Genomic DNA, 24,596 nt, shown 5'->3' with positions numbered 1-24,596 from the left:
AGCAGAACTTCAGTATGTGAGGAAATGCCTAAGAAACAAGCCTGGCACTGGTAAATATGGTGAAAGGTAGCACTGGATCCTTAGGGTGAATCTAGCTTATGTGTGATAATGCACCAAATGTCGAAGTGGAGGGTAAAGCTGCTCTCAAAAAACCATAGGAGCTCGTAATACACTTGGGAGCCTTGAATGTGGACATCACATTTAGAAAACTTGAAGCAAAGAATAATAAGTTTGTAGGCAAGTGAAACATCAGACGGTACAGTATTGTTCATTAAATCTTCCAACTCGTTTTGGAGGTCTTAGAAAGAACAATCCCTTTTTCAAGGCTCAAAGCTTTAGAGGACTGAAAAACTGCTAAAATGTAGTGCAGTGGCTCAGATAAAAGTCCCCTGAAAAATGATGTGCAAATGATGGCAAAGACTAGCATCAGATTGCTGTTTCCATTTCAGAGAATCTTTCCTTAAGGGGGAAACCCAAGACCTCCAAAACACGATGGTACTTTTAATAAAAAATATCCTCGGATCTCTTGCCCACTGACATAATTCCAGTGCTCAGAGTTTTCTTGAGTAACAGAAGTTCATTTTTAGTACCTGTCTAAGAAACAAGCCAGAGAGAGAATAAAGAAAAGAGGGCGCAGCAGCCTTGCGCATTATCCTTTAGTAAATTTATTTGTAAAAGCAGATTAAAAACTACCCACAAACGTGAAGATATTCAATTTGTAAAAGCCTCCAAAGGTGGCAGTCAATCTAGCTATGACAGTCCCCAGATGGTGAAGGTGAGGACTGAAGGTGATGGTCAATGGTGAAGGTGAGGACCATTGCTGGCTGACATGTTTCAAAGGGATACCTTCTTCCTCAGAGCCTCAGAAGAAACAAGCCAGACCAGCCCTTTTTAACCAAGGCTCCATGGAACCCCAGGGTTCCTCCGGAGGCTGCTAGGGGTTCCTTGAGAAAAAAGCAATTTCTTCCTCTCAGGTAAGTTACCATTGACAACAATTGTTTTAGTTATTTGTAAGGAGGGTATTCTCCCAATGACCACCAACGTACAGTAAGGGGCAAACTTCCACCTGACCACCACGCTAATGTAATCAGCGTTGTGGATATAGTTGGCAGGGGTTCCCAAAGATCTGAAAGTTCTTTAAAGGGTTCCTCCAAGTGAAAAAGGTTCAGAAAGGTTGAGCCAGACCTTAGTACACACTCAGTGTGAGTACCTGTCTAGAAGACAGACTGGATACTATTCGAAGTTCAGTATGACTATAAAGACAGGCCTGACACTGGTAAATGCCGAGTGTAAGTACCTGTCTACATTAGGCCACAGATTAGAAATGGCAGTAGGACATTTTTAAGCGATTCAACTGCCAAACAATATATCTTTACGTACATCAGACACTGCTGCCAATAATTTTGCCAAGGGAGAACAGTCTACTGGTTAAAAAAGCAATCCAGGCCAACAGGCTTCCCCTGATAAGTGTCTGACATGGATGTGTAATGAAGTCTCTGTAGCCCCGGGTCATGTCATGTAAGCCAGCCTTTCTCAACATTTTCAACACAGAGGAACCCTTGAAATAACTTTCCAGTCTCAGGGAACCCCTGCTAAAAATTGCTATATCTACAACTCATGATACATTAGTGTGATGGTCAGTGGGAAAAATTACTTAGGACACTGGAAAGAATTACCCCCTTACCCCTCTTATCCCAAGGAACCCTGGTTATCCTGGTGTAATCTGATGATTTTGGTGGGATCACATGACATTAGGTAATATGCATAGAGAAGTGACTAGACACGCACAAGCCTTCTGTAAATATAATAGATTACAAGGTATTCGCTCACCTGCTCTGGCATGGCTATTCTCTCTCCGTTAATGAGGGTCAGGACTTTGTTATCATCCATGACGGAATTCATACTTTCTATCCACAGAGTGTCAACTGGCCCATCAAACACAATCCACTTCTCGTCTGGGCGCTCATCTGCAAATTAAAGTATATCAGATTGCTCTGTCTTTCCTCTGCATAACACAGAATACACCTCTTTATTGATTTCCCAACTGTCGTCTAAACCACGTCTTCCATGTCTTGCACTGATTAGATAGTAACAAGATGCATAGAAGTTAAAATAATATATTAGCTGTACCGGTACTATAGAGCTCACCATTTTGTCCTATCAGTGCTGAAATATTTAAAGTCAAGGAGCTATGTCTCCTTCTTTCTAGAGCATCCCAGAAGCAACAAAACCAGAGGTGTCAGATCAACTTCATCTAATGCCGCGTACACACGAGCGGACTTTACGGCAGACTTTGTCCCGATGACTTTTTCGACTGACTTTACGATGGACTTTCCGAATGAACGGACTAAAACAAGGAAGTTCATACCCAGTAGCCAATAGCTGCCCTAGTGTCGGTTTTTGTCCGTCGGACTAGCATACAGAAGAGCGGACTTTTCGACCGGACTCGAGTCTGTCGAAAAGATTTGAAACATGTTTCGTTTCTAGGTCCGTCAAACTTTTGGGGAAAAAAGTCAGTTGGAGCCCACACATGATCGAATTGTCCGACGGACTCCGGTCCACCGAACCAAGTATGCCGTAAAGTCCGGTCGTGTGTACGCGGCATAAGAAGTGGGCGCTTGGCTCCACCAGCCCATCGTATTGCTGAACCAATAGGGAGGTATGCGATGGTGGAAATGAGCTGGGCCAAATGCTAATATTCTGTAAAAAGCCGCTATTTGTGTAGCACAGCGCTCCATGTACCAAGGCTCTCGAGCAACTTGTGAGTACACTTTTAAGAAACCCTGTTAGATTTTTAAAGAGATAGACAGCAGATTTATGTAAGAGAAGAGCTAGTATACTCACCTCCAGGGGTGTACATACAGGGGTCATGATTGTGACCCGGCCACATGCTTCAGGGGGCCCATGCAGACCCCCTGTACGCCTGGATAGGAAGGCGGAGGGGGCGGCGGCATGCAGAAGAACCGATCCCTCCAGGTAGCTACTGAATGCCCGCTTCTCCTCCTCTCCCTCCCGCAGACATTCAGCAGCTACAGGAGTTAAATGGAGGGCATCGGCTCCTCCACATATCGCTCCCACCGCCTCCCTATCCCAGTCCTGCTGCCCCAGGCCCCTGTGTGCATTCCTGCCAGACACACACAGGCCCCACATTTACCCGGACGGTAAATGTGTCATTTACCGGCCCCTTCCTTGTCTTAATAGAGTTATGCTTCAGTTTATGAATGAACGGGAAACTCTGTACAGAGCTATTGCTGTCCAATCATTCTGTGCAGCTGAGGCTGCAGAGAAAGAGACTGATGAATCTTTCCTCAGTTTCAAAAGTGAGACATTAGGGTTCTGTTTAGACCCCTGATATTTCACCAAAGTCCCCCAATGGGGTCCTAAAAAATATGTAAGAAATAATTAAAAAAAAAATTCTAATACAAAAATAAATAAAATAAAATAGTAAAAAAAAATTACGAAAACAACAAGAATAAAAAAATACTGACACCAGTGGCAGAACTACCAGGGTCGCAAAGGTCGCACTTGCAACTGGGTTTTGGTGTTCCACCACTGTGGGGGGGCCCCAAGACGCCAAGGTGGTGGCCCACTGCAGGACCGTGATAAAGGGTCCCACGATGGGAGTAAAAAGTCTCAAGATCAGTGGGAAGGGCCCCAGGGGAGGCCTTCATGTTTTTTGCACCGGGGGCCCTGAAGGTTTTAGTTACGCCTCTGCTCACCTCTCTGGTTGCCCATGACTTCCACCTCCCCTCCTCTTCATCATTCAACACTTCCAGGAGTGTCAGATGTCTGTGTCCACCACCGTGTGTCATGGTTCCTTCCACCTACACCATCATCACTGCTGAGTCCTGTGGTCATAGGATGAGTTAAAGGAAGAAACCACAGTACATGTAGAGGAACACAGGAATCCCTGAAGAGTCTAACAAAGACTGCAGTGCTGGAATGTAGGGGAGGTGGGAATCGCAAGCCATGAGCTGCTGTTTTCATTTCTTTAGAAACTTAACAGAGTCTTGTTAAGGTCTAGCCCTCTACCTTAGTTATATACATTTTTCCTTGGCTCTCCCATTGCTCTATTCACTGTAAGGAGTTATGAAAAATAACCAGTACTTCTGGATATGTGACATGCTTTGACTTTCCTCCATGTAACAGGACAGATTCTTCACAACTGGCTGTTCAGGCACCAGCACATAACAACATAATATGGCCTGCAGACTACATTTGTCTTTAGTTCCTTGCTTGCAGTGATGAACAGAATGGTGGGAGGGGTAAAGCAAGAGAGGTATGCGCTTATTGCCCTGTATGCCCAAAGTACAGCTTCCTTTAAGAAACAGCCTTTCCCAACTTTTATAATATAAAGTTCTCTGTATTCAGCAACAGTTGATGTACCTGCACAGGCTGTACGCATAAGGCTGGAGAGGATTCCATCTGTCCACTCGCTGGTTGTCAGATCATATTCACCATACAACTCCCCCAGAGACACGGCCTTGGGGTTCAGAGGAAATTCCTACACATAGGAGATAATATATAAAGAAAAAGAGAACCTTTAATAATCAACATCATTCTCTAAAGGTGAAAGATTTTGGTAGGGTTAGTAAAAACTGTACTGTGTAGAGGAGGTTGGTGGTGATGTTCAGTGGATACAGCCGAGTTAAACCCCCTGACAGTCTCTCTATCTCTCGGGGCCCTTTTGGCGGGATCCCTGCACTGAGTTGCCGGATCTGCATAGCTGTTCTGCCCATTATGAGGGGTGGTGGGGACCCCCACCACTGCTGCTGGATTTTTATTTATTTTATATTGTGGAGAATGTAACAAGAGGAGCGGGAACACACAAAGGTGGGTGAGAACATCTCATTTGGATGGAAAAAGCCAAAACTCCCAGGTGGAGAGGGACAGAGCCAGAGATCATGGCAGGGAGAGCTCGCTGATGGAGCATTAAAGGTATACGTAGGACACCATTCACAAAGTGGTATGTTTCCCATTAAAAAATGCAGTAAAATACCGCTTGGCATTTTGTTTTGGCATTCACAAAAAACACTACTAAAATACTGCATTATTTTTTGCAGTATTTTAATATTGAAAACATGCTGTAATTTAATGCCTGGCGCTAGCCAGCCTATTTATTAACATCAATAAATAGGCGTTGTAAAGAGGGGGCGGCCTCCCACATCCTTAACAACTAATAAACAACATGGTTTTTAAGGAGCGAGTAGCTGCCACGACCTTAACAACTGATGAGTCATCAGCGGGATTCCCTGTGGACAGCTGAATCTAAAAAAAAGAATTGCCAAAAAAAAAAAAAAAAAAAAATCGGGATAAAAAACGACACCCCCCCCCAATGCATATCAGGCCCTTCAGGTCTGGTATGGATTTTAAGGGGAACCCCATGCCAAAATCCACACCAGACCCTTATCCTTATCCCCCCCACCCTCCTGAACCATACCAGACTTACATAGTACTCCTACTCATTCACTCAAAAAAAAAATGTGTAGTGTAACAAAAGACGGTTTTTGACAAGTGCTTTATTTAAAAAATAAAAAGGGGGCTTCCAGATTCCGATAAGCCTGCATGCCTGGACCACTTAATTTCCGCATGCATTTTTATTATTTATTAACTTCTGTGAATGGATTTTAATGCCTGTATTTACTGAACGTTTTCAGCGTTTTTCAGTAAATACCACATAAACTATCTAGTGAATTGACAGTTTCAGGATTGCATGAGATATTTAAGCAAAAATGTGCCCCGATACCTAAATATCCAATGCGCGTTCATTCTGTGAATGGAGCCCATAGAAGATACCAGGGGCTGACTTGGCTAGACTATCTATAACTCAAATAGCTCTTTTTAATTAACAAATTCCATAATCTGCATTAAGCCAATTGATGATGAAAAACAAATTATTTTAATGAAAAGTTCTCTTTAATTAAGGAATTCAATGAAATCAGAGAAAAAATAAATCAGGTAGCAAATACGACTTTTGCTGGTCACTCACCCGCACAAGGTTATAGTTTGTGTCCCCACTGCGGTGCAGAGAAGACAGCGCCGACTGCAGGCAGCGCCAGGTAGTTGTCTTTCCGCTACAGGTCCTTCCGATGATCATGCAGGAGTGACGTGAGGATTTGGTTTCGTACAGTTGGATGACTTTGTTAACGGTGAACGGTGTGATTTGAAGGCCAGAGAGACGCAGTTCCTGCTCAATCTGCTCCCGAAGCTGACACAAAAATAAAAAGGAAGAATGGCGTACATACAGTGTTATATCTGTAGTTATAAACAATGGGGGAGATTTACTAAAACTGATGCACACAGAATCTAGTGCAGCTGTGCATAGTAACCAATCAGCTTCCAACTTCAACTTGTTCAATCAGGCTTTGGTAATAAAACCAGGAAGCTGATTGGTTACCATACACAGCTTCACCAGATTTTGTGTGCACCAGTTTTAGTAAATCTCCCCCAATATGAAACATGTTTTACCCACTTGGGAAATATTATTAGCAGGGCCTGTCATAGGTGTGCACAGCCTATTGTATTAGGGTGTGCACCCTAAAGCTCAAAAACACGTGTGTGTCTGTCTACATATATATGGCCCTGGCACATTGATCTCCCTGCTGACACAGTGAAAGAGAAGAGCATGAGTACTTCTCTTATGGCAGAGATGGTAAGAGGGAGATCTTTTCTATCTTCACACTGGCACACAAAGTGCTAATGCTAATGTGCATGGGTTGATTAGGGTGTGCCCAAGAACATCCGGCACACCCTGTGCGCATGCCTATGGGTCCTGTTATTATTTATAAACAGCTTTAGTGGAGGTTACACAAAAATGTATGAAGCCATAGCTCAATGTAAAACAAATCCCTGATCCTCAGGGGCACAACTACAGATCATTGGGCCCCATAGCAAAAGGGGCCTTAAGCAACCTTCCTACAGTTGGCGAGCCTAATAGTATGTCTAAATGAAGGACAGGTAGTAGGAGGGCTGATAGCATAGTCAGTACACTTCTAGGGATCAGTGCTGGAAACAGAAGTTGTTGGGGGAATTGAGGGGCATCGGTGCAGGGAATTCAATTTGAACCTTCCTTTTCAAGTTAAAGTGGAGTTCCACCCACTTTTACAACTTTTCAGCATTCTTCACTAAACTGTGCACTGTAAACGAATTGGATATTTTTTTATTTTTTTTTCTCAGCACCTACTGTATATCTGCTGTATTAATTTTTCACTTCCTCCTCCCTGGCCGTGGCCCATCGCATCATTTCCTGTTTGCAATGCCTTCTGGGAAGGGGCGGCAACTTCCTCTGACACTGCCGTTGCTATGGAAACCTGACCTGAAACCTATTACACTGCTTGTGCTGCACTGAGCATGTGCGAGATCTGCAAGGATGAGATCCAGGAAGAAATATAATCTGGCTTCAGATGCCCACACTTAAGATGGCCACGACCTGCTGTAAGTTTAGAAAATAATAAACTACTGCTATAAACTAACAAAACAGACCTTAGTTTACAGACTAACTTTACTAGAATACATTAAGCTTGTGTATTATAGGGGTATTTTTATTTAAAAAGTATAATTTCAGCCGGAACACCACTTTAACTACTCAGTCCTCAGTAGCTTACTAGACAGTTCAGTATCTCAGATCTCAGAGCCTCAGTGTAAATTCTAAGCTCTTCTACCCCTTCCATGGACACAACAAGCAAGTGCTAAAATAGGTGGTGTAGTAATAAGTTAAAAAAACTAAAATATATAAGAGTAGTAGCAGCACCAGCAGTAGCTATGGAGACATTATGGGATTTTTTACCATCTAGGGAAGATTCTGTTAGGCACACGGGGTTAATTTCAGTGCTGGCTGGGATGACCAGAAATTCTGAGGGCAATCAATCTACATTACTATGACAAAATTCTCTATATTGCACAGCCTGCAATGGGGATCTCTGATTACTGACAACCATTCTGAAGTCTCCATCTGTACCTCTAAAATGTCACAGGGGACACAGGATCATTGTCAATACAACATCTGTACAGTACTGAATTTGTAATATGGGGCACTATTCCTCCCACCAAAACAAATGATGGGACACTTATTTTTTTCCACCAACACCAATGATGGGGCATTGCTCCTCCCACTGATACCAATGATAGGGCAATATTCATCCTACTGATACCAATGATGGGGCAATATTCCTCCTACTGATACCAATGACGGGGCACTATTCCTCTCACTGATACCCAATAATGGGGCACTATTCCTCCCACTGATACCAATGATGGGGCACTATACCACCCACCAATACAAACGATGGGGCACTATACCACCTACCAATACCAATGATAGGGCACTATTCCTCCCACCAATACCAATAATGGGGCATTATAACTCCCATCAATACAAATGATGAGGCACTATACTGCCCACCAATACAAATGATGGGGCACTGTTCCTCCCATCAATACCAATGATGGGGCACTATTCTTCCCACTGACACCAATGATGAGGGAATATTCCTGGCACTGACACCTATGATGGGGCACTATCCCGCTTTCTATTTAGCTTTGGATAAAATAGAGCAATTGTCTCCAAATTGTGGCCTGGAGGCTGAATGCAGACATTTGCTAGCCTTTATCTGGCTATTTGGGTACTATACCTCCTATTAAGTCCAATGACAGGGCATTATTCATTCTCCCACTGATACCAATGATGGGGCACTATTACTTCCACTGATACCAATCATGGGGCGCTGTTCCTCCCATAGATACCAATGATGGGGCACTGTTTCTCCCATAGATACCAATGATGGGGCACTATTCCTTCCACTGATACCAATGATGAGGAACTGTTCCCCCCACTGATACCAATGATGGGGCTCTATATCTTCCACGGATACCAATGATGGGGCACTATTCCTACAATAGATACCAATGATGGGGCACTATTCCTCCCACCAATACCAATGATGTGGCACTATTCCCCCCACCAATACCAATGATGTGGCACTATTCCTCCCATAGACACCAATGATGTGGCACTATTCCTCCCATAGATTCCAATGATGGGGCACTATTACTCCCGCCAATGATGGGGAATTATTCCTCCCACCAGTACCAATGATGGGGCACTATTCCCCCCACTAATACTAATGATGGAGCACTATTCCTCCCAATGATACCAATGATGGGGCACTATTTCTCCCACTGATAGCAATGATGGGGAACTGTTCCTCCCACTGATAACAATGATGGGGCACTATTCCTCCCACTGATACCAATGATAGGGCACTATTCCTCCCATAGATACCAATAATGGGACACTATTCCTCCCACCAATACCAATGATGTGGCACTATTCCCCCCACTGATACCAATGATGGGGCACTATTCCTCCCACCAATACCAATGATGGGGAATAATTCCTTCCACCAGTACCAATGATGGGGCACTATTCCCCCCTCTGACACCAATGATGGGGAACTATTCCGCTTTCTACTGATCACGGGCTCTATGTCATTTTTTTACTCCCACTGACCACCAAGCCTGATACATTGTTTATTCCCACTGATCATGGAACATTTTCTACCCCCACTGACCACAATCCAGACTCCCTAAAATCTGAAGGACAGTAAACTTACCCTGAGTTGAGAAAGTTTGGAGACCCCTGGAATACAGAATAGAAAGTTCCCCTCTCAGTTTATTTTTTCTTGTATTCCATTGAGGAAATTTGCCTTCACTTCCTATCACTGGGACACAGCAGGAAGTAAGATAAAACCTCTCCAAAGTGAGGGGAAGTCCCCTCTTGTCACCAGGAACAGGGGTTCCCCACTTGAAGATTTCCCCTTGACTTCTGTTCAGGTGACAACAATAAAATGTAGGATTTTCACTTTCAGTTCTGGTTCATGGTCACCATCATGAACAGAGAGGGGGAATCTCCCAATCGGGAACAAAGAGAAATAAAAACCTGATAGAGGTTCTAATTCATCTTCAATCCTAAATGAAACCAAAAAAAAAAAATAAATATTAAGATGACCGTAGCAGCTCTGCATCCCGATCAGCGGCGGCCCGTCCATTAGCCCCCCATCCAGGCGTCCGGCCCCCTGATCTACATACAGGGCGCCCGTAGGAGGAGCCCGCAATCCAGCCGCTGTCCGCCACCTGTAGGAGCCCACAACCTGGCCGCAGCCCGCAGTAGCCCGTCTGATGGGGTAATTTCCCGGGGGGGGGGGGGGGGGGGGGGTTCAACGGTCGCTGACTTCCTAATCTGCAAATGCTAGTTACCCGAATGTCATTCGAAAATGTTCGATACTTATAAATCCAACCTCCAGCCATCTCTGGATGGGAAGGCTGGAGGTTGAATGGTCACTGCACACTGAGCTTCTCACAATGTGCATTAGAAGCTGCAGCAAGTCAGATAGATCCTGCCTCATTTTCTGGCTGGATTTCATTGGATTTCAGGTTTTTCAATCATGGAGGCTCAGCATCACATGAGGGTGTTATCTTGGCGGTCTGTAGGAAAATACAGCCTTCCCAGGAACACGCCCTCCTCCAGACTGACACCTGCCTCATCAAGGCATTTTGATATTTGCATAATTCTTCTTAAGAGCCCCAACACTGCTTGTATGAGGGCTGAGGGCTCTTGAGAGGAGTACCGAGGAAGGGTGATCTGATGTTTTCTGGAAGCTATGAACAGCACACTGCCGGCCCCTCCTACCAGCCATGATCAGCCTGCATGGTATAGAGAAGCTCAGAAACCCAGTAATGAAAACATTGAGACTAAGATAAGAAATGCAGAACTTTTTTCTCAGCAGGAACGTGGGGGAACGCAGTTCTGGCACCTCCAGAACTGAATGTATGTAATGACAAGAGGTGATGGGTGTGCTAGATGGTCTATTGATGCTGGCTGCTGGGGAATCTATTGTAGCTGGGGGGGGGGTCTATTTTTGCAGAGGAAGAGGGTTTTTTGTTGCTGGAGAGGTCTTCTGTTGCGCTAGGGGGCTCTATGGGTGGGTCTTATGTTGCTGGGGAGTCAATCATTGCTGGGAGGGATCTACTGTTGAGGGAGGGGTCTTTGTTGCGGACTGCTGGAGGGCCTATTGATGCTGGCTGCTTGGAGATCTATTCTAGCTGTAGGGGATGTTTTTTTTGCAGGAGGGTCTATTGTTGCTAGTGGGGGATTTATTGTTGCTGGGGTTAGGTCTTACTTTACAGGATGTCAATCGTTGCTGGGGGGGGGGATCTACTGTTGAGGTAGGTGTCTAATGTTGATGGCTGTTGGGAGTCCATTGTTGCTGGGTTGGATCTACTGTCGCTGGGGTGTCCATTGTTGCTAGATCTATTTTACTGCCTTTCTTGTTTTCAATAACAAATTCCATACAAAATACTTAGCACCACAAAATTATACTTGGTTCTGTATCTCTAAAGGGGTGGTACTGGGATGTGGGTAGGGGGTGGAACAAAGGAATGGTGTTCAGAGGTGGGTAGGGGCGGAGTCAAGAGGTGACTCGGAAGGGAAGAGTTCCTGCACCTATTCTCTGAGAAAAAAAGCCCTGAAGATATGTAATAAAAAAGGAAGAGAAGAAGAACCAAGGAAGACAAAATATAAGCAGATTAAACTTCAGCTTTAAATAAACAGAGTACACATTACACATGTCTTTATTTCCTGGGCTCACCTTGCCGTAATCTGCTGACGGTGCATCTATGCCCGGGAAAAGGTCATGCATGATTCCAATGAACAGAGGGAGGTCCACAGAGGTGAGTTTGGCTATGTTCATGTCTTTCATTGACATGATGAGAATCTGAGGAGACAAATGGCGGGAGATGAGTTGTGAACTGGCACTGCTTTCAGACAGTTTATTAAACTGGGAGGAGCTGGGAACACAAGTCTAGAATCTCACTGTAATGCCCAAAGCGATAACACCCACCACCATCCACCTGCATTAAAAATAAATAATAATATATGATATTAATATTATTAATTGATTATATCATATTAATAATAAAAATATAATAATATAAATGTACAACGTACAGTATAAATATCTTAACCCTCTTGTATTTTATTGTATTGCAACTGTATTGTCTCTCTTTTTTTTAAACAATCATTTTTATTGAGATTTTTGCTTTTTGCATACATGCAACCATACAAACAAACCACAACAAAAAAAAAATATAACAAAAAGATAGGGGTGCATAATGCACCAACTGATATTTCACATGCTTTTACATTGCCCAGATATGTAGACATCCAACCCTACATTAGCATAGTCTTGAGCACACAAAAGAATATGGATTACTGCGAGATTGTATTTATAGGGTTGGAAACTATCATAGGTTATTTTACATCACTACTGTCACACTAGGACCTTCATGCTTCATGAGTCTCTACCTCCACTGACCATATAACCCAGAAAGACCCCTCTCAGATCTCATGTTTAAGCAACCATCTATTGAATGTATTAAGCAACACATTTCTATCTAGCTGCTTGGGTATCGTTTGAGATATTACTGTAAACCACAATTATTTTCAACACACCAACAGGATTATCTATTTTGCAGCAACCTGAGTGAAACCAGTGAAAATGGAGCCAGACCAGGCGCCGCTAGCCATGGCTCCCACAGTTTGTGCAGTGCGCCCCTATTTTTGTAAATCTGTTGTTCTTTCAAGAGGGTTTCATTAGAGGGTTTCATTTACCTGAAGACCCCATTCCTCAAATGATGGAGGGCTGGGTGACAACCATTTCATGGCAAAAAGCTTACATGCTAAAAACAACAATCTAATTTATTTATTTTTATTTATTTCAGGTACTTGTATATAATAGGTATTAGCATCCCAGGTAAAAACAGTTCCTCATCCCAACAATCCAACAAGGATATCTTAGGGTCCAGGTCAACGTGCATATGGAAAGTACCGTTTATCGTGCGCACCACCCCATGCCAATACCTAACCAGTTTGGGAAACTTCCACAGCATATAAAGTAAATCTGCAGGAGATTGCTGGCAATGCGGACACTCCGGAGTGTCTCTCCTACCCCATTCAAACAGCTTTAACGGGGTCCTATATGTCCTGTGAATGATAAAGAGCTGAGTCAGACAGTGTGCAGATGAGAGTGACACAGAAGGTATATTTTCCAGAATAGTTTGCCAATCATAATCCAATATAACTTCCATATCCGTCTCCCACCCTCCCTACCTGGGCAATCAAGTACATCCTGAAGACTGGACATTAGTTGGCCATAAAAAGATGGTATAAGACCTTTTTTCTCAGTAACCCCTGTTAAAGAGGCTAAAAGTGACACAGGACCTATATCTAAATTAACACATTTAATCTGAGCCTGCAATGCATGGCGTAGTTGAAGGTAATAAAAGAAGTCCTGGCAGGGGATTTGAAAGGCCTCCTGCAGTTCTAAAGGATTTCAGCATGTTTTGAGAGTAAAGTTGTGCTATATATTGAAGGCTAGGAGAGTGGCAGCGTTCAAACCCCTCCAATTTAGAAAACTCTTCATAATGTCTATTCACCCATAGTGGTGCATATTCAGAGACCCCTTCATATTTCATCATGCGTTTCATTTCCTGCCATACTTTGTTCATTAGTGTCAGGGTTGGGCCATAGCTGGGCCAAAAGGCAATAGCATGGATTATGACTCAGTAGGAGGGCTTGTGTAGGATCTGCCCAATTCATCACTCCCCAGCCAGCAAAATGCTGCAACTGGGAAACCATGAAGCACATTCTTAGTTGAGGAACCACTAGACCACCTCCATCCTTAGCTAGCTGAAGAGTAGAAAGTTTGATTCTAGGGTTTTTACCTTTCCATAGCAATATGCGGAACAGCGCATCTATTTGTTTAAACCATTTTAAGGGATATCAAGATGGGTGAGTTGTGAAAGATGTACAATAATTGAGGGGCCCAGATCATTTTTATGAGGTTTGCACGGCCAATACCGATAGGGGCAGCTTTGTTCAGATGATACTCTTAACCAGTTGCCGACTGCCGCACGAACATATACGTCCTCAGAGCGGCACGGGCAGGCAAAAGGGCTTACAGGTACGTCCTTGCCTGCCCGCGGGTGGGGGGTCCAATCGGACCCCCCCCCCGGTGCCTGCGGCGGTCGGCAAATCCTCCCCGGCGATCGGTGGTGAGGGGGAGGCCATCCATTCGTGGCCCCCCCCCCTCGCGATCGCTCCCAGCCAATGGGAACATTTCCCTGCCTCTGTATTGTACACAGAGGCAGAGGAAATTATGTCATCTCTCCTCGGCTTGGTATTTTCCGTTCCGGCGCCGAGGAGAGAAGACTGTAATGTGAGTGCACAACACACACAGTAGAACATGCCAGGCACACAAAACACCCCCGATTACCCCTCCCCCCTCCCTGTCACACTGACACCAAGCAGGTTTTTTTTTTTTTTTTTTCTGATTACTGCATGGTGTCAGTTTGTGACAGTTACTATGTTAGGTCAGTTAGGGTTAGCCCCCTTTAGGTCTAGGATACCCCCCTAACCCCCCCTAATAAAGTTTTAACCCCTTGATCACCCCCTGTCGCCAGTGTCACTAAGCGATCATTTTTCTGATCGCTGTATTAGTGTCGCTGGTGACGCTAGTTAGGGAGGTAAATATTTAGGTTCGCCGTCAGCGTTTTATAGCGACAGGGACCCCCATATACTATCTAATAAAGGTTTTAACCCCTTGATTGCCCCCTAGTTAACCCTTTCACCACTGATCACCGTATAACCGTTACGGTGACGCTGGTTAGTTAGTTTATTTTTTATAGTGTCAGGGAACCCACCGTTTATTACCGAGTAAAGGTTTAGCCCCCTGATCGCCCGGCGGTGATATGCGTCGCCCCAGGCAGCGTCAGATTAGCGCCAGTACCGCTAACACCCATGCACGCAGCATACGCCTCCCTTAGTGTTATAGTATCTGAACGGATCAATATCTGATCCGATCAGATCTATACTAGCGTCCCCAGCAGTTTAGGGTTCCCAAAAACGCAGTGTTAGTGGGATCAGCCCAGATACCTGCTAGCACCTGCGTTTTGCCCCTCCGCCCGGCCCAGCCCAGCCCACCCAAGTGCAGTATCGATCGATCACTGTCACTTACAAAACACTAAGCACATAACTGCAGCGTTCGCAGAGTCAGGCCTGATCCCTGCAATCGCTAACAGTTTTTTTGGTAGCATTTTGGTGAACTGGCAAGCACCAGCCCCAAGCAGCGTCAGGTTAGTGCCAGTACCGCTAACACCCACGCACGCACCGTACGCCTCCCTTAGTGATATAGTATCTGAACGGATCAATATCTGATCCGATCAGATCTATACTAGCGTCCCCAGCAGTTTAGGGTTCCCAAAAACGCAGTGTTAGCGGGATCAGCCCAGATACCTGCTAGCACCTGCGTTTTGCCCCTCGGCCCAGCCCTGCCAAGCCCACCCAAGTGCAGTATCGATCGATCACTGTCACTTACAAAACACTAAACGCATAACTGCAGCATTCGCAGAGTCAGGCCTGATCCCTGCGATCGCTAACAGTTTTTTTGGTAGCTTTCTATTGAACTGGCAAGCACCAGCGGCCTAGTACACCCCGGTCGTAGTCAAACCAGCACTGCAGTAACACTTGGTGACGTGGCGAGTCCCATAAGTGCAGTTCAAGCTGGTGAGGTGGCAAGCACAAGTAGTGTCCTGCTGCCACCAAAAAGACAAACACAGGCCCGTCGTGCCCATAATGCCCTTCCTGCTGCATTCGCCAATCCTAATTGGGAACCCACCAATTCTGCAGCACCCGTACTTCCCCCATTCACATCCCCAACCAAATGCAGTCGGCTGCATGAGAGGCATTTTCTTTATGTCCTCCCGAGTACCCCTACCCAGCGAACCCCCCCAAAAAAGATGTGTCTGCAGCAAGTGCGGATATAGGCGTGACACTCGCTATTATTGTCCCTCCTGTCCTGACAATCCTGGTCTTTGCATTGGTGAATGTTTTGAACGCTACCATTCACTAGTTGAGTATTAGCGTAGGGTACAGCATTCCACAGACTAGGACACACTTTCACAGGGTCTCCCAAGATGCCATCGCATTTTGAGAGACCCGAACCTGGAACCGGTTACCGTTATAAAAGTTACAGTTACAAAAAAAGTGTAAAAAAAAAAAAAAAAACACAAACAAAAATATAAAATAAAAAAAAATAGTTGTCATTTTATTGTTCTCTCTCTCTCTATTCTCCTGCTCTTTTTTACTGTATTCTATTCTGCAATGTTTTATTGTTATTATGTTTTATCATGTTTGCTTTTCAGGTATGCAATTTTTTATACTTTACCGTTTACTGTGCTTTATTGTTAACCATTTTTTTGTCTTCAGGTACGCCATTCACGACTTTGAGTGGTTATACCAGAATGATGCCTGCAGGTTTAGGTATCATCTTGGTATCATTCTTTTCAGCCAGCGGTCGGCTTTCATGTAAAAGCAATCCTAGCAGCTAATAAGCCTCTAGACTGCTCTTACAAGCAGTGGGAGAGAATGACCCCCCCCCCACCGTCTTCCGTGTTTTTTTCTGGCTCTCCTGTCTCAACAGGGAGCCTGAGAATGCAGCCGGTGATTCAGCCAGCTGACCATAGAGCTGATCAGAGACCAGAGTGGCTCCAAACATCTCTATGGCCTAAGAAACCGGAAGCTACGAGCATTTTATGACTTAGATTTCGCCGGATGTAAATAGCGCCATTGGGAAATAGGGGAAGCATTTTATCACACCGATCTTGGTATGGTCAGATGCTTTGAGGGCAGAGGAGAAATCTAGGGTCTAATAGACCCCAATTTTTTCAAAAAAGAGTACCTGTCACTACCTATTGCTATCATAGGGGATATTTACATTCCCTGAGATAACAATAAAAATGATTTAATAAAAAAAAAATGAAAGGAACAGTTTAAAAATAAGATAAAAAAAAAAAAAATAATAAAGAAAAAAAAAAAAAAAAAAAAAAAAAAAAGCACCCCTGTCCCCCCTGCTCTCGCGCTAAGGCGAGCACAAGCGTCGGCCTGGCGTCAAATGTAAACAGCAATTGCACCATGCATGTGAGGTATCACCGCGAAGGTCAGATCGAGGGCAGTAATTTTAGCAGTAGACCTCCTCTGTAAATCTAAAATGGTAACCTGTAAAGGCTTTTAAAAATGTATTTATTTTGTTGCCACTGCACGTTTGTGCACAATTTTAAAGCATGTCATGTTTGGTATATGTACTCGGCCTAAGATCATCTTTTTTATTTCATCAAACATTTGGGCAATATAGTGTGTTTTAGTGCATTAAAATTTAAAAAAGTGTGTTTTTTCCCCAAAAAATGCGTTTGAAAAATCGCTGCGCAAATACTGTGTGAAAAAAAAAAATGAAACACCCACCATTTTAATCTGTAGGGCATTTGCTTTAAAAAAATATATAATGTTTGGGGGTTCAAAGTAATTTTCTTGCAAAAAAAAATAATTTTTTCATGTAATCAAAAAGTGTCAGAAAGGGCTTTGTCTTCAAGTGGTTAGAAGAGTGGGTGATGTGTGACATAAGCTTCTAAATGTTGTGCATAAAATGCCAGGACAGTTCAAACCCCCCCAAATGACCCCATTTTGGAAAGTAGACACCCCAAGCTATTTGCTGAGAGGCATGTCTTGTCCATGGAATATTTTATATTGTGACACAAGTTGCGGGAAAGAGACAATTTTTTTTTTTTTTTTGCACAATGTTGTCACTAAATGATATATTGCTCAAACATGCCATGGGAATATGTGAAATTACACCCCAAAATACATTCTGTTGCTTCTCCTGAGTATGGGGATACCACATGTGTGGGACTTTTTGGGAGCCTAGCCGCGCACGGGACCCCGAAAACCAAGCACCGCCTTCAGGCTTTCTAAGGGCGTAAATTTTTGATTTCACTCTTCACTGCCTATCACAGTTTCGGAGGCCATGGAATGCCCAGGTGGCACAACCCCCCCCCCAAATGATGCCATTTTGGAAAGTAGACACCCCAAGCTATTTGCTGAGCGGTATAGTGAGTATTTTGCAGACCTCACTTTTTGTCACAAAGTTTTGAAAATTAAAAAAAGAAAAAAAACATTTTTTTTCTTGTCTTTCTTCATTTTCAAAAACAAATGAGAGCTGCAAAATACTCACCATGCCTCTCAGCAAATAGCTTGGGGTGTCTACTTTCCAAAATGGGGTCATTTGGGGGGGGGGGGGTTGTGCCACCTGGGCATTCCATGGCCTCCGAAACTGTGATAGGCAGTGAAGAGTGAAATCAAAAATTTACACCCTTAGAAATCCTGAAGGCGGTGATTGGTTTTCAGGGCCCCGTACGCGGCTAGGCTCCTAAAAAGTCCCACACATGTGGTATCCCCATACTCAGGAGAAGCAGCTAAATGTATTTGGGGTGCAATTCCACATATGCCCATGGCCTGTGTGAGCAATATATCATTTAGTGACAACTTTGTGCAAAAAAAAAAAAAATTGTCACTTTCCCGCAACTTGTGTCAAAATATAAAATATTCCATGGACTCAACATGCCTCTCTGCAAATAGCTTGGGGTGTCTACTTTCCAAAATGGGGTCATTTGCGGGGGTTTTATGCCATCTGGGCATTTTACGGCCTTCAAAACTGTGATAGGTAGTGAGGAGTAAAATCAAAAATGTACGCCCTTAGAAATCCTGAAGGCAGTGATTGGTTTTCGGGGCCCCGTACGCGGCTAGGCTCCCAAAAAGTCCCACACATGTGGTATCCCCATACTCCGGAGAAGCAGCTGAATGTATTTTGGGGTGCAATTCCACATATGCCCATGGCCTGTGTGAGCAATATATCATTTAGTGAAAACTTTTTGTAATTTTTTTTTTTGTCATTATTCAATCACTTGGGACAAAAAAAAAAGAATATTCAATGGGCTCAACATGCCTCTCAGCAATTTCCTTGGGGTGTCTACTTTCCAAAATGGGGTCATTTGTGGGGGTTTTGTACTGCCCTGCCATTTTAGCACCTCAAGAAACGACATAGGCAGTCATAAACTAAAAGCTGTGTAAATTCCAGAAAATGTACCCTAGTTTGTAGGCGCTATAACTTTTGCGCAAACCAATATATACTTATTGACATTTTTTTTACCAAAGACATGTGGCCGAATACATTTTGGCCTAAATGTATGACTAAAATTGAGTTTATTGGATTTTTTTTAGAACAAAAAGTAGAAAATATCATTTTTTTTCAAAATTTTCGGTCTTTTTCCGTGTATAGCGCAAAAAATAAAAACGGCAGAGGTGATCAAATACCATCAAAAGAAAGCTCTATTTGTGGGAAGAAAAGGACGCAAATTTCGTTTGGGTACAGCATTGCATGACTGCGCAATTAGCAGTTAAAGCGACGCAGTGCCAAATTGTAATTAGTGCTCTGGTCAGGAAGGGGGTAAATCCTTCCGGGGCTGAAGTGGTTAAGCTTAAATTTATGTAGAATGGGGACCAGATTGTACCTCAGGGAGTCTTCTACCTTGGGATGTACCCAAATCCCCAAATAATTGAAAGGGGGCAATATCTTGATTTGTTGGGCCTCTCTTAGAACAGTCAGATTAGGATTGTATAGGGGGAATAGGACAGACTTGTCCCAGTTAATAACAAAGCCCGAAAAATGAGCCAAAAGGGTTGTATAAGCGACATAAGGGAAATTAGAGACTTGTCCGTATCCCCAGGAAACAGTAAAGCGTCATCTGCACATAGAGAAATCTTTTCACTCCTGTCTCCCCTCTTAAAATCAGCAACCAAAAGACAGGAACCCGCCAATTAGGCTTAGTCCTTGGTTTAATTCTGTCTAGAGTGACTAGAACAGAGGAGTGATTTGACAATCCCCTGGTCATATATTGTATATTGGACACCCAGGGAAGAAATTAATCTGTGCCCAAAGTGAGGTCTATTCTCGATAGGGTCTGATAGGTACGGGAGCAGCAGGAGTATGCATGGGACAAAGAGTTCCTAAGTCTCCATATGTCATGCAGTCCCAGTTCCCTACAGTGCCTATAGAAGGGAGTCTCAACCTGAGGACCTGCTGGATACTTGTCCATGCTGGGATTACATACACTATTAAAGTCCCCCATAACCAGCAGAGAGATCCCTGGGTTGTCTGCCAAGAATGCACCTATCCTCCAGATTACCTCGCTGTTATATGGAGGAGCAATATATACAGATCACAAAATACATTGCATATAGAACAGTGTACAGAGCAGTAGAACAAATCTGCCTTGTGGATCGATCAAGGTTTGCCTGCAGCAAAACTGTATTTTGGAAGAGATTAGTATACTAGAGCCACTAGCGCAGGGATATGCAATTAGCGGACCTCCAGCTGTTGCAGAACTACAAGTCCCGTGAAGTATAGTAAGACTGACAGCCACAAGCAAGACACCAAGAGGCAGAGGCATGATGGGACTTGTAGTTTTGCAACAGCTGGAGGTCCGCTAATTGCATATCCCTGCTCTAGCGTATGCTGAGTACACAATGTGGTACTGGGTAGAAAACATTCTATTCTGCAATAGAGAAACAGTAACATGAGTTAAATGTGTTTCCTGCAAGCAAACGATTGACGAAGCGTATTGAGAAAATGCAGTAAACATGGCACGCTTTTTAATTGGGTCCTTAAGTCCTCTAATGTTCCAGGACAAAATTACCATTTCATCATCCATTCCCATGTTTGAGCATAGGGCAAAAAATAATAGGTATGACAACAGCCACAAAAAGAATTATAAAAAGATAGTGGATGAGTGCCCTCCGATCGTGCTCTGGTAGAGTATTAACACTCAGCACCAATAGAAGCATACGTATCGCAGTGCAGTTTTTTTTGCCCCAGCCAATTATCGTCAGAAGCATACCAGGTCGTGTAGAAGTCTCATTCTGAAACAGCATGTGAATAAAAAGAAACGAGAAAAAAATAGAAAACAAAATTGAGAACAAACAAAACCAGACTTGCGTCCCAGAACTCTGGACGCCTAACAATTTCCCGCAGGTAGGAATGGGGGGAAGATGAGTCCATCCAGGCTTACAACCGCAAGTGGATCCCATCGGTGGAAAATAATGGTAACTCAAGATATGTAAAGTTTGGTGTTGATATCCGTACATCAACTGCCCTTAGCTGTGTGTAGTAAAGAAGGCATCTCTGATCAACTGTATATCCAAAGTAAAGAACGACTTCGCAAACCAAAGCACTTCATGATGGATTAGCAGTGCTAGGAGGAGGAGGTAAGTGTTGTTCATTCCTGTCGAGCCAGGTGGCAGCCACCTTAGGATTTTCAAAGAACAGTGTTTCCCCCCTAGCAACGATCCGGAGCTTAGCAGGGTAGAGCATGGCGTATTGGGACTGAGGATTGTGAAAGCGCCTTTTAACATCCGCAAACTGAGCTCTTTGTTTTTGGACTTGAACAGAGTAATCCGGGACGAAAGAGACCTTGGAGCCATTCACTTCAATATTACCCATGGTGTGGGCTAAGGAAAGAATCTTGTCTCTGTCTCTATAGTGGGGCATTTTTTGTATAAACGGACGTAGCAAGTTGCCCGGGGGCAGGGGTCTAGCAGGAATTCTGTGTGCCCTTTCCACCACAAAGAAAGGAGTAAAATTTTGCTTATCAAATAAATCCAGCAGCCATTGCTTGATAAACTCAGTAGGATTCCTTCCTTCCATGCGATCAGGAAGGCCCAGGATACGCACGTTGTTTCTCCTGAGTCTGTTTTCGAGATCATCAATGCGATTAGCATGATGGTTAGTTTTCAGACCTGTTACTTTGAGATCTCGCTGAAGGGGGCCCATCTCATTCTCTACATTGCTCACCCGGTCCTCCAGAGCAGAGGTGCACTCCTGCACTTTCTGCATATCATGGCGTATGATAGTGAAATGCTCCCTAAGATGGTGAAACTGAATAGACAGGGAAGCCAGTGTGTGATTACAGTTCTGCACAGCCATAAACACATGCTTGAATGTCAGCTCCACTGTGGGGTTAGGTAGAGAGAGCTGGCTGAGAGCAGGGCCATTCCTCCTCACCCCTCCCCCAGCCTCCTGCCATTCCAACACACCATCCCCCCCTCTGTTACATCACATGGTATAGCAGCCCTCAGTGTCCATTGTTCCTGATGTTGCCGAGGGGCCATCCCACTGGTAGAATCAGTAGATGCAGAGAGAACCGGAGCTGCACTCCAGGCAAAGCGCTCCAGCTGCTCCGCAGCATCTCGGCCCTGGTCTTTAGCCAGGGAGCGTGGTGGGAACGGGTCGGTGCCATCTTGAGGCCCAGGGTCTGGCACCACTCCAAGGTCTTTCAGCCGCTTTGCCATTGCCCTGGTAATCGGATGTCGCTGCAGGGTTGTTCCCGCTGGTGAGCCACTCCGTGGGAAGGTAATTGTGGGCATTAATAGCTCCAGGAGATGCCTCTTTTGCTGATAATTAAGCAGATCACCCCTTGTGACGTTACCGACCGGGGCATGGGTTGACCACATTGCGAGGGGGCAGTGTCACCAGCTGACGTCATCGGGTGACTCCGCCCGGGCAGAAGTAATATTGATCGATCATTTTTCGACCAATCCGAATTATAATTGCTCCGAAAATTTGGCATTCGTAAGAAAATTAATTAAGGAAACAAAACAAACAAATTCCGAAAAAAAATCAACAAAACAAAATTAGTAACAAATTTATCCAAAAGGAAACCAAAATAGGATTTTTTATAACAGCTTACCTGTAAAATCCTTTTTTTTCGATGGACATCACAGGACACAGAGCCACAGTAATAACTGATGGGTTATATAGGTATCACTAGGTGATTGGACACTGGCACACCCTAACCAGGAAGTTCAACCCCCTATATAATCCCTCCCCTTACAGGGATACCTCAGTTTTGTAGCAAAGCAATATAAGTGTATTAGAAGAGGGGCGGGACCTCTGTGTCCCGTGATGTCCATCGAAAGAAAAGGATTTTACAGGTAAGCTGTTATAAAAAATCCTATTTTCTTTCTCGAACATCACGGGACACAGAGCCACAGTAATAACTGATGGGATGTCCCAGAGCAATGCTAACTGAGGGGGGGGGGAATCACAACCAAGTAGGGTGCAATCAGACTTGAGGACCCTGTACCGCTGCCTGCAGCACACTACGCCCAAAGGCGATATCCTCATACCTTCTCACATCCACCTGATAAAATCTGGTGAATGTATAGACTGAAGACCAGGTTGCGGCCTTGCAGATTTGAGCCATAGAGGCCTGGTGATGTACTGCCCAATTAGCACCAATAGCCCTTGTGGAATGTGCCTTGATCTGAAACGGAGGAATCTTCTGTTTCAAACCGTAAGCTTGAATAATCAATTGTCAAATCCATTTAGAAATGGTAGCTTTTGACGCTGCCTGTCCTCTATTTGGACCCTCTGGCAGCATGAACAAAACATCCGTTTTGCGAATTTGAGCAGTTGCTTCCACATAGGCCTTGACTGCTCTTACTACATCCAAAGAATTTAGTGAACTCTCTTCCGAAGAACAGGGGTCTGGAAAAAAGGAAGGCAGAACAATGTCTTGGTTTAGATGAAAATCTGAAACCACCTTCGGCAAAAAACTAGGATGAGGGCGCAATACCACTCTATCCTTGTGTACAATCAAATAAGGCTCTTTACAGGAAAGAGCTGCTAATTCTGATACTCTTCTAGCAGAAGGGATGGCTACCAAAAAAATTAGCTTCCTTGTCAGCAAGATCAAAGGAATCTGACGTATTGGTTCAAAAGGCTGTCTCTGTAACACAGACAGAACCAAATTCAAGTCCCAGGGGTTTAGGGGCATCTTAACTGGAGGATTAAGACACATCACCCCCTGCATAAAGTTTCGGACCAAAGAATGCGAAGCAAGTGGCTGTTGAAACAATACTGATAAGGCTGAGACCTGGCCCTTGATAGTACTCAAGGCCAGGTTCCTCTCTAATCCTAATTGTAGAAAATTGAGAACTCTAACTATCACATATTTTCTGGGATGCCAACCCCTGGATTCACACCAGGATACATAAGCTTTCCAGACTCTATGATAAATTGCTCTGGAAGCCGGCTTCCTTGCATTGATCAAGGTAGATATCACCGGACCTGAAAGCCCACGACTCTTGAGAACGTGGGTTTCAATAGCCAAACCGTCAAATTTAGCGTTTGTAAGGCAGGATGGAACACTGGACCTTGAGATAACATGTCTGGGCGTACCGGTAGGGTCCACGGGGAACCCACCGTCATCCTTACTATTTCTGCATACCAAGTCCTTCTGGGCCAAGCGGGGGCCACCAGAAGTACTGACTTCCTTTCCTGCCTGATCCTGCGAAGGAGTCGTGGCAGTAGCAGAATAGGCGGGAATGCATAGATCAGTGAGAACCGATGCCACGGAGTCACCAACGCATCCCTCCCGCATGCAAGAGGATCCTTTGTCCTTGCCACAAATCTGTCTATCTTTTTGTTGAATCGGGATGCAAAGAGATCTACATCTGGAACCCCCATCTTTGGCATATGGCCCAAAAGACGTCGGGATGCAGAGACCATTCCCCTGGAAGTAACTGCTGTCGACTTAAATAGTCCGCCTGCCAGTTCTCTATCCCTGGAATGAAAATTGCCGATATGCATGGC

General features: G+C 44.3%; 1 protein-coding gene across 1 annotated transcript in view; it reads right to left on the bottom strand.

Annotated features, from left to right (window-relative positions):
• The window catches only part of DNAH2 (dynein axonemal heavy chain 2), a 391,751-nt gene that overhangs the window by 137,834 nt on the left and 229,321 nt on the right, over positions 1 to 24,596 (bottom strand). Inside the window, exons 40-43 of the mRNA XM_073623723.1 lie at positions 11,646 to 11,771; positions 5,990 to 6,208; positions 4,387 to 4,504; positions 1,831 to 1,967 (exon numbers count right to left, since the gene is read on the bottom strand). Coding sequence (XP_073479824.1) covers positions 1,831 to 1,967; positions 4,387 to 4,504; positions 5,990 to 6,208; positions 11,646 to 11,771 — 600 coding nt within the window. The remainder of the gene's footprint in view (positions 1 to 1,830; positions 1,968 to 4,386; positions 4,505 to 5,989; positions 6,209 to 11,645; positions 11,772 to 24,596) is intronic.

Source organism: Aquarana catesbeiana, linkage group LG03, assembly GCF_042186555.1.
Source record: "Aquarana catesbeiana isolate 2022-GZ linkage group LG03, ASM4218655v1, whole genome shotgun sequence".
NCBI classification, from domain to species: domain Eukaryota; kingdom Metazoa; phylum Chordata; class Amphibia; order Anura; family Ranidae; genus Aquarana; species Aquarana catesbeiana.
This window is presented reverse-complemented; position numbering and strand designations above follow the sequence as displayed.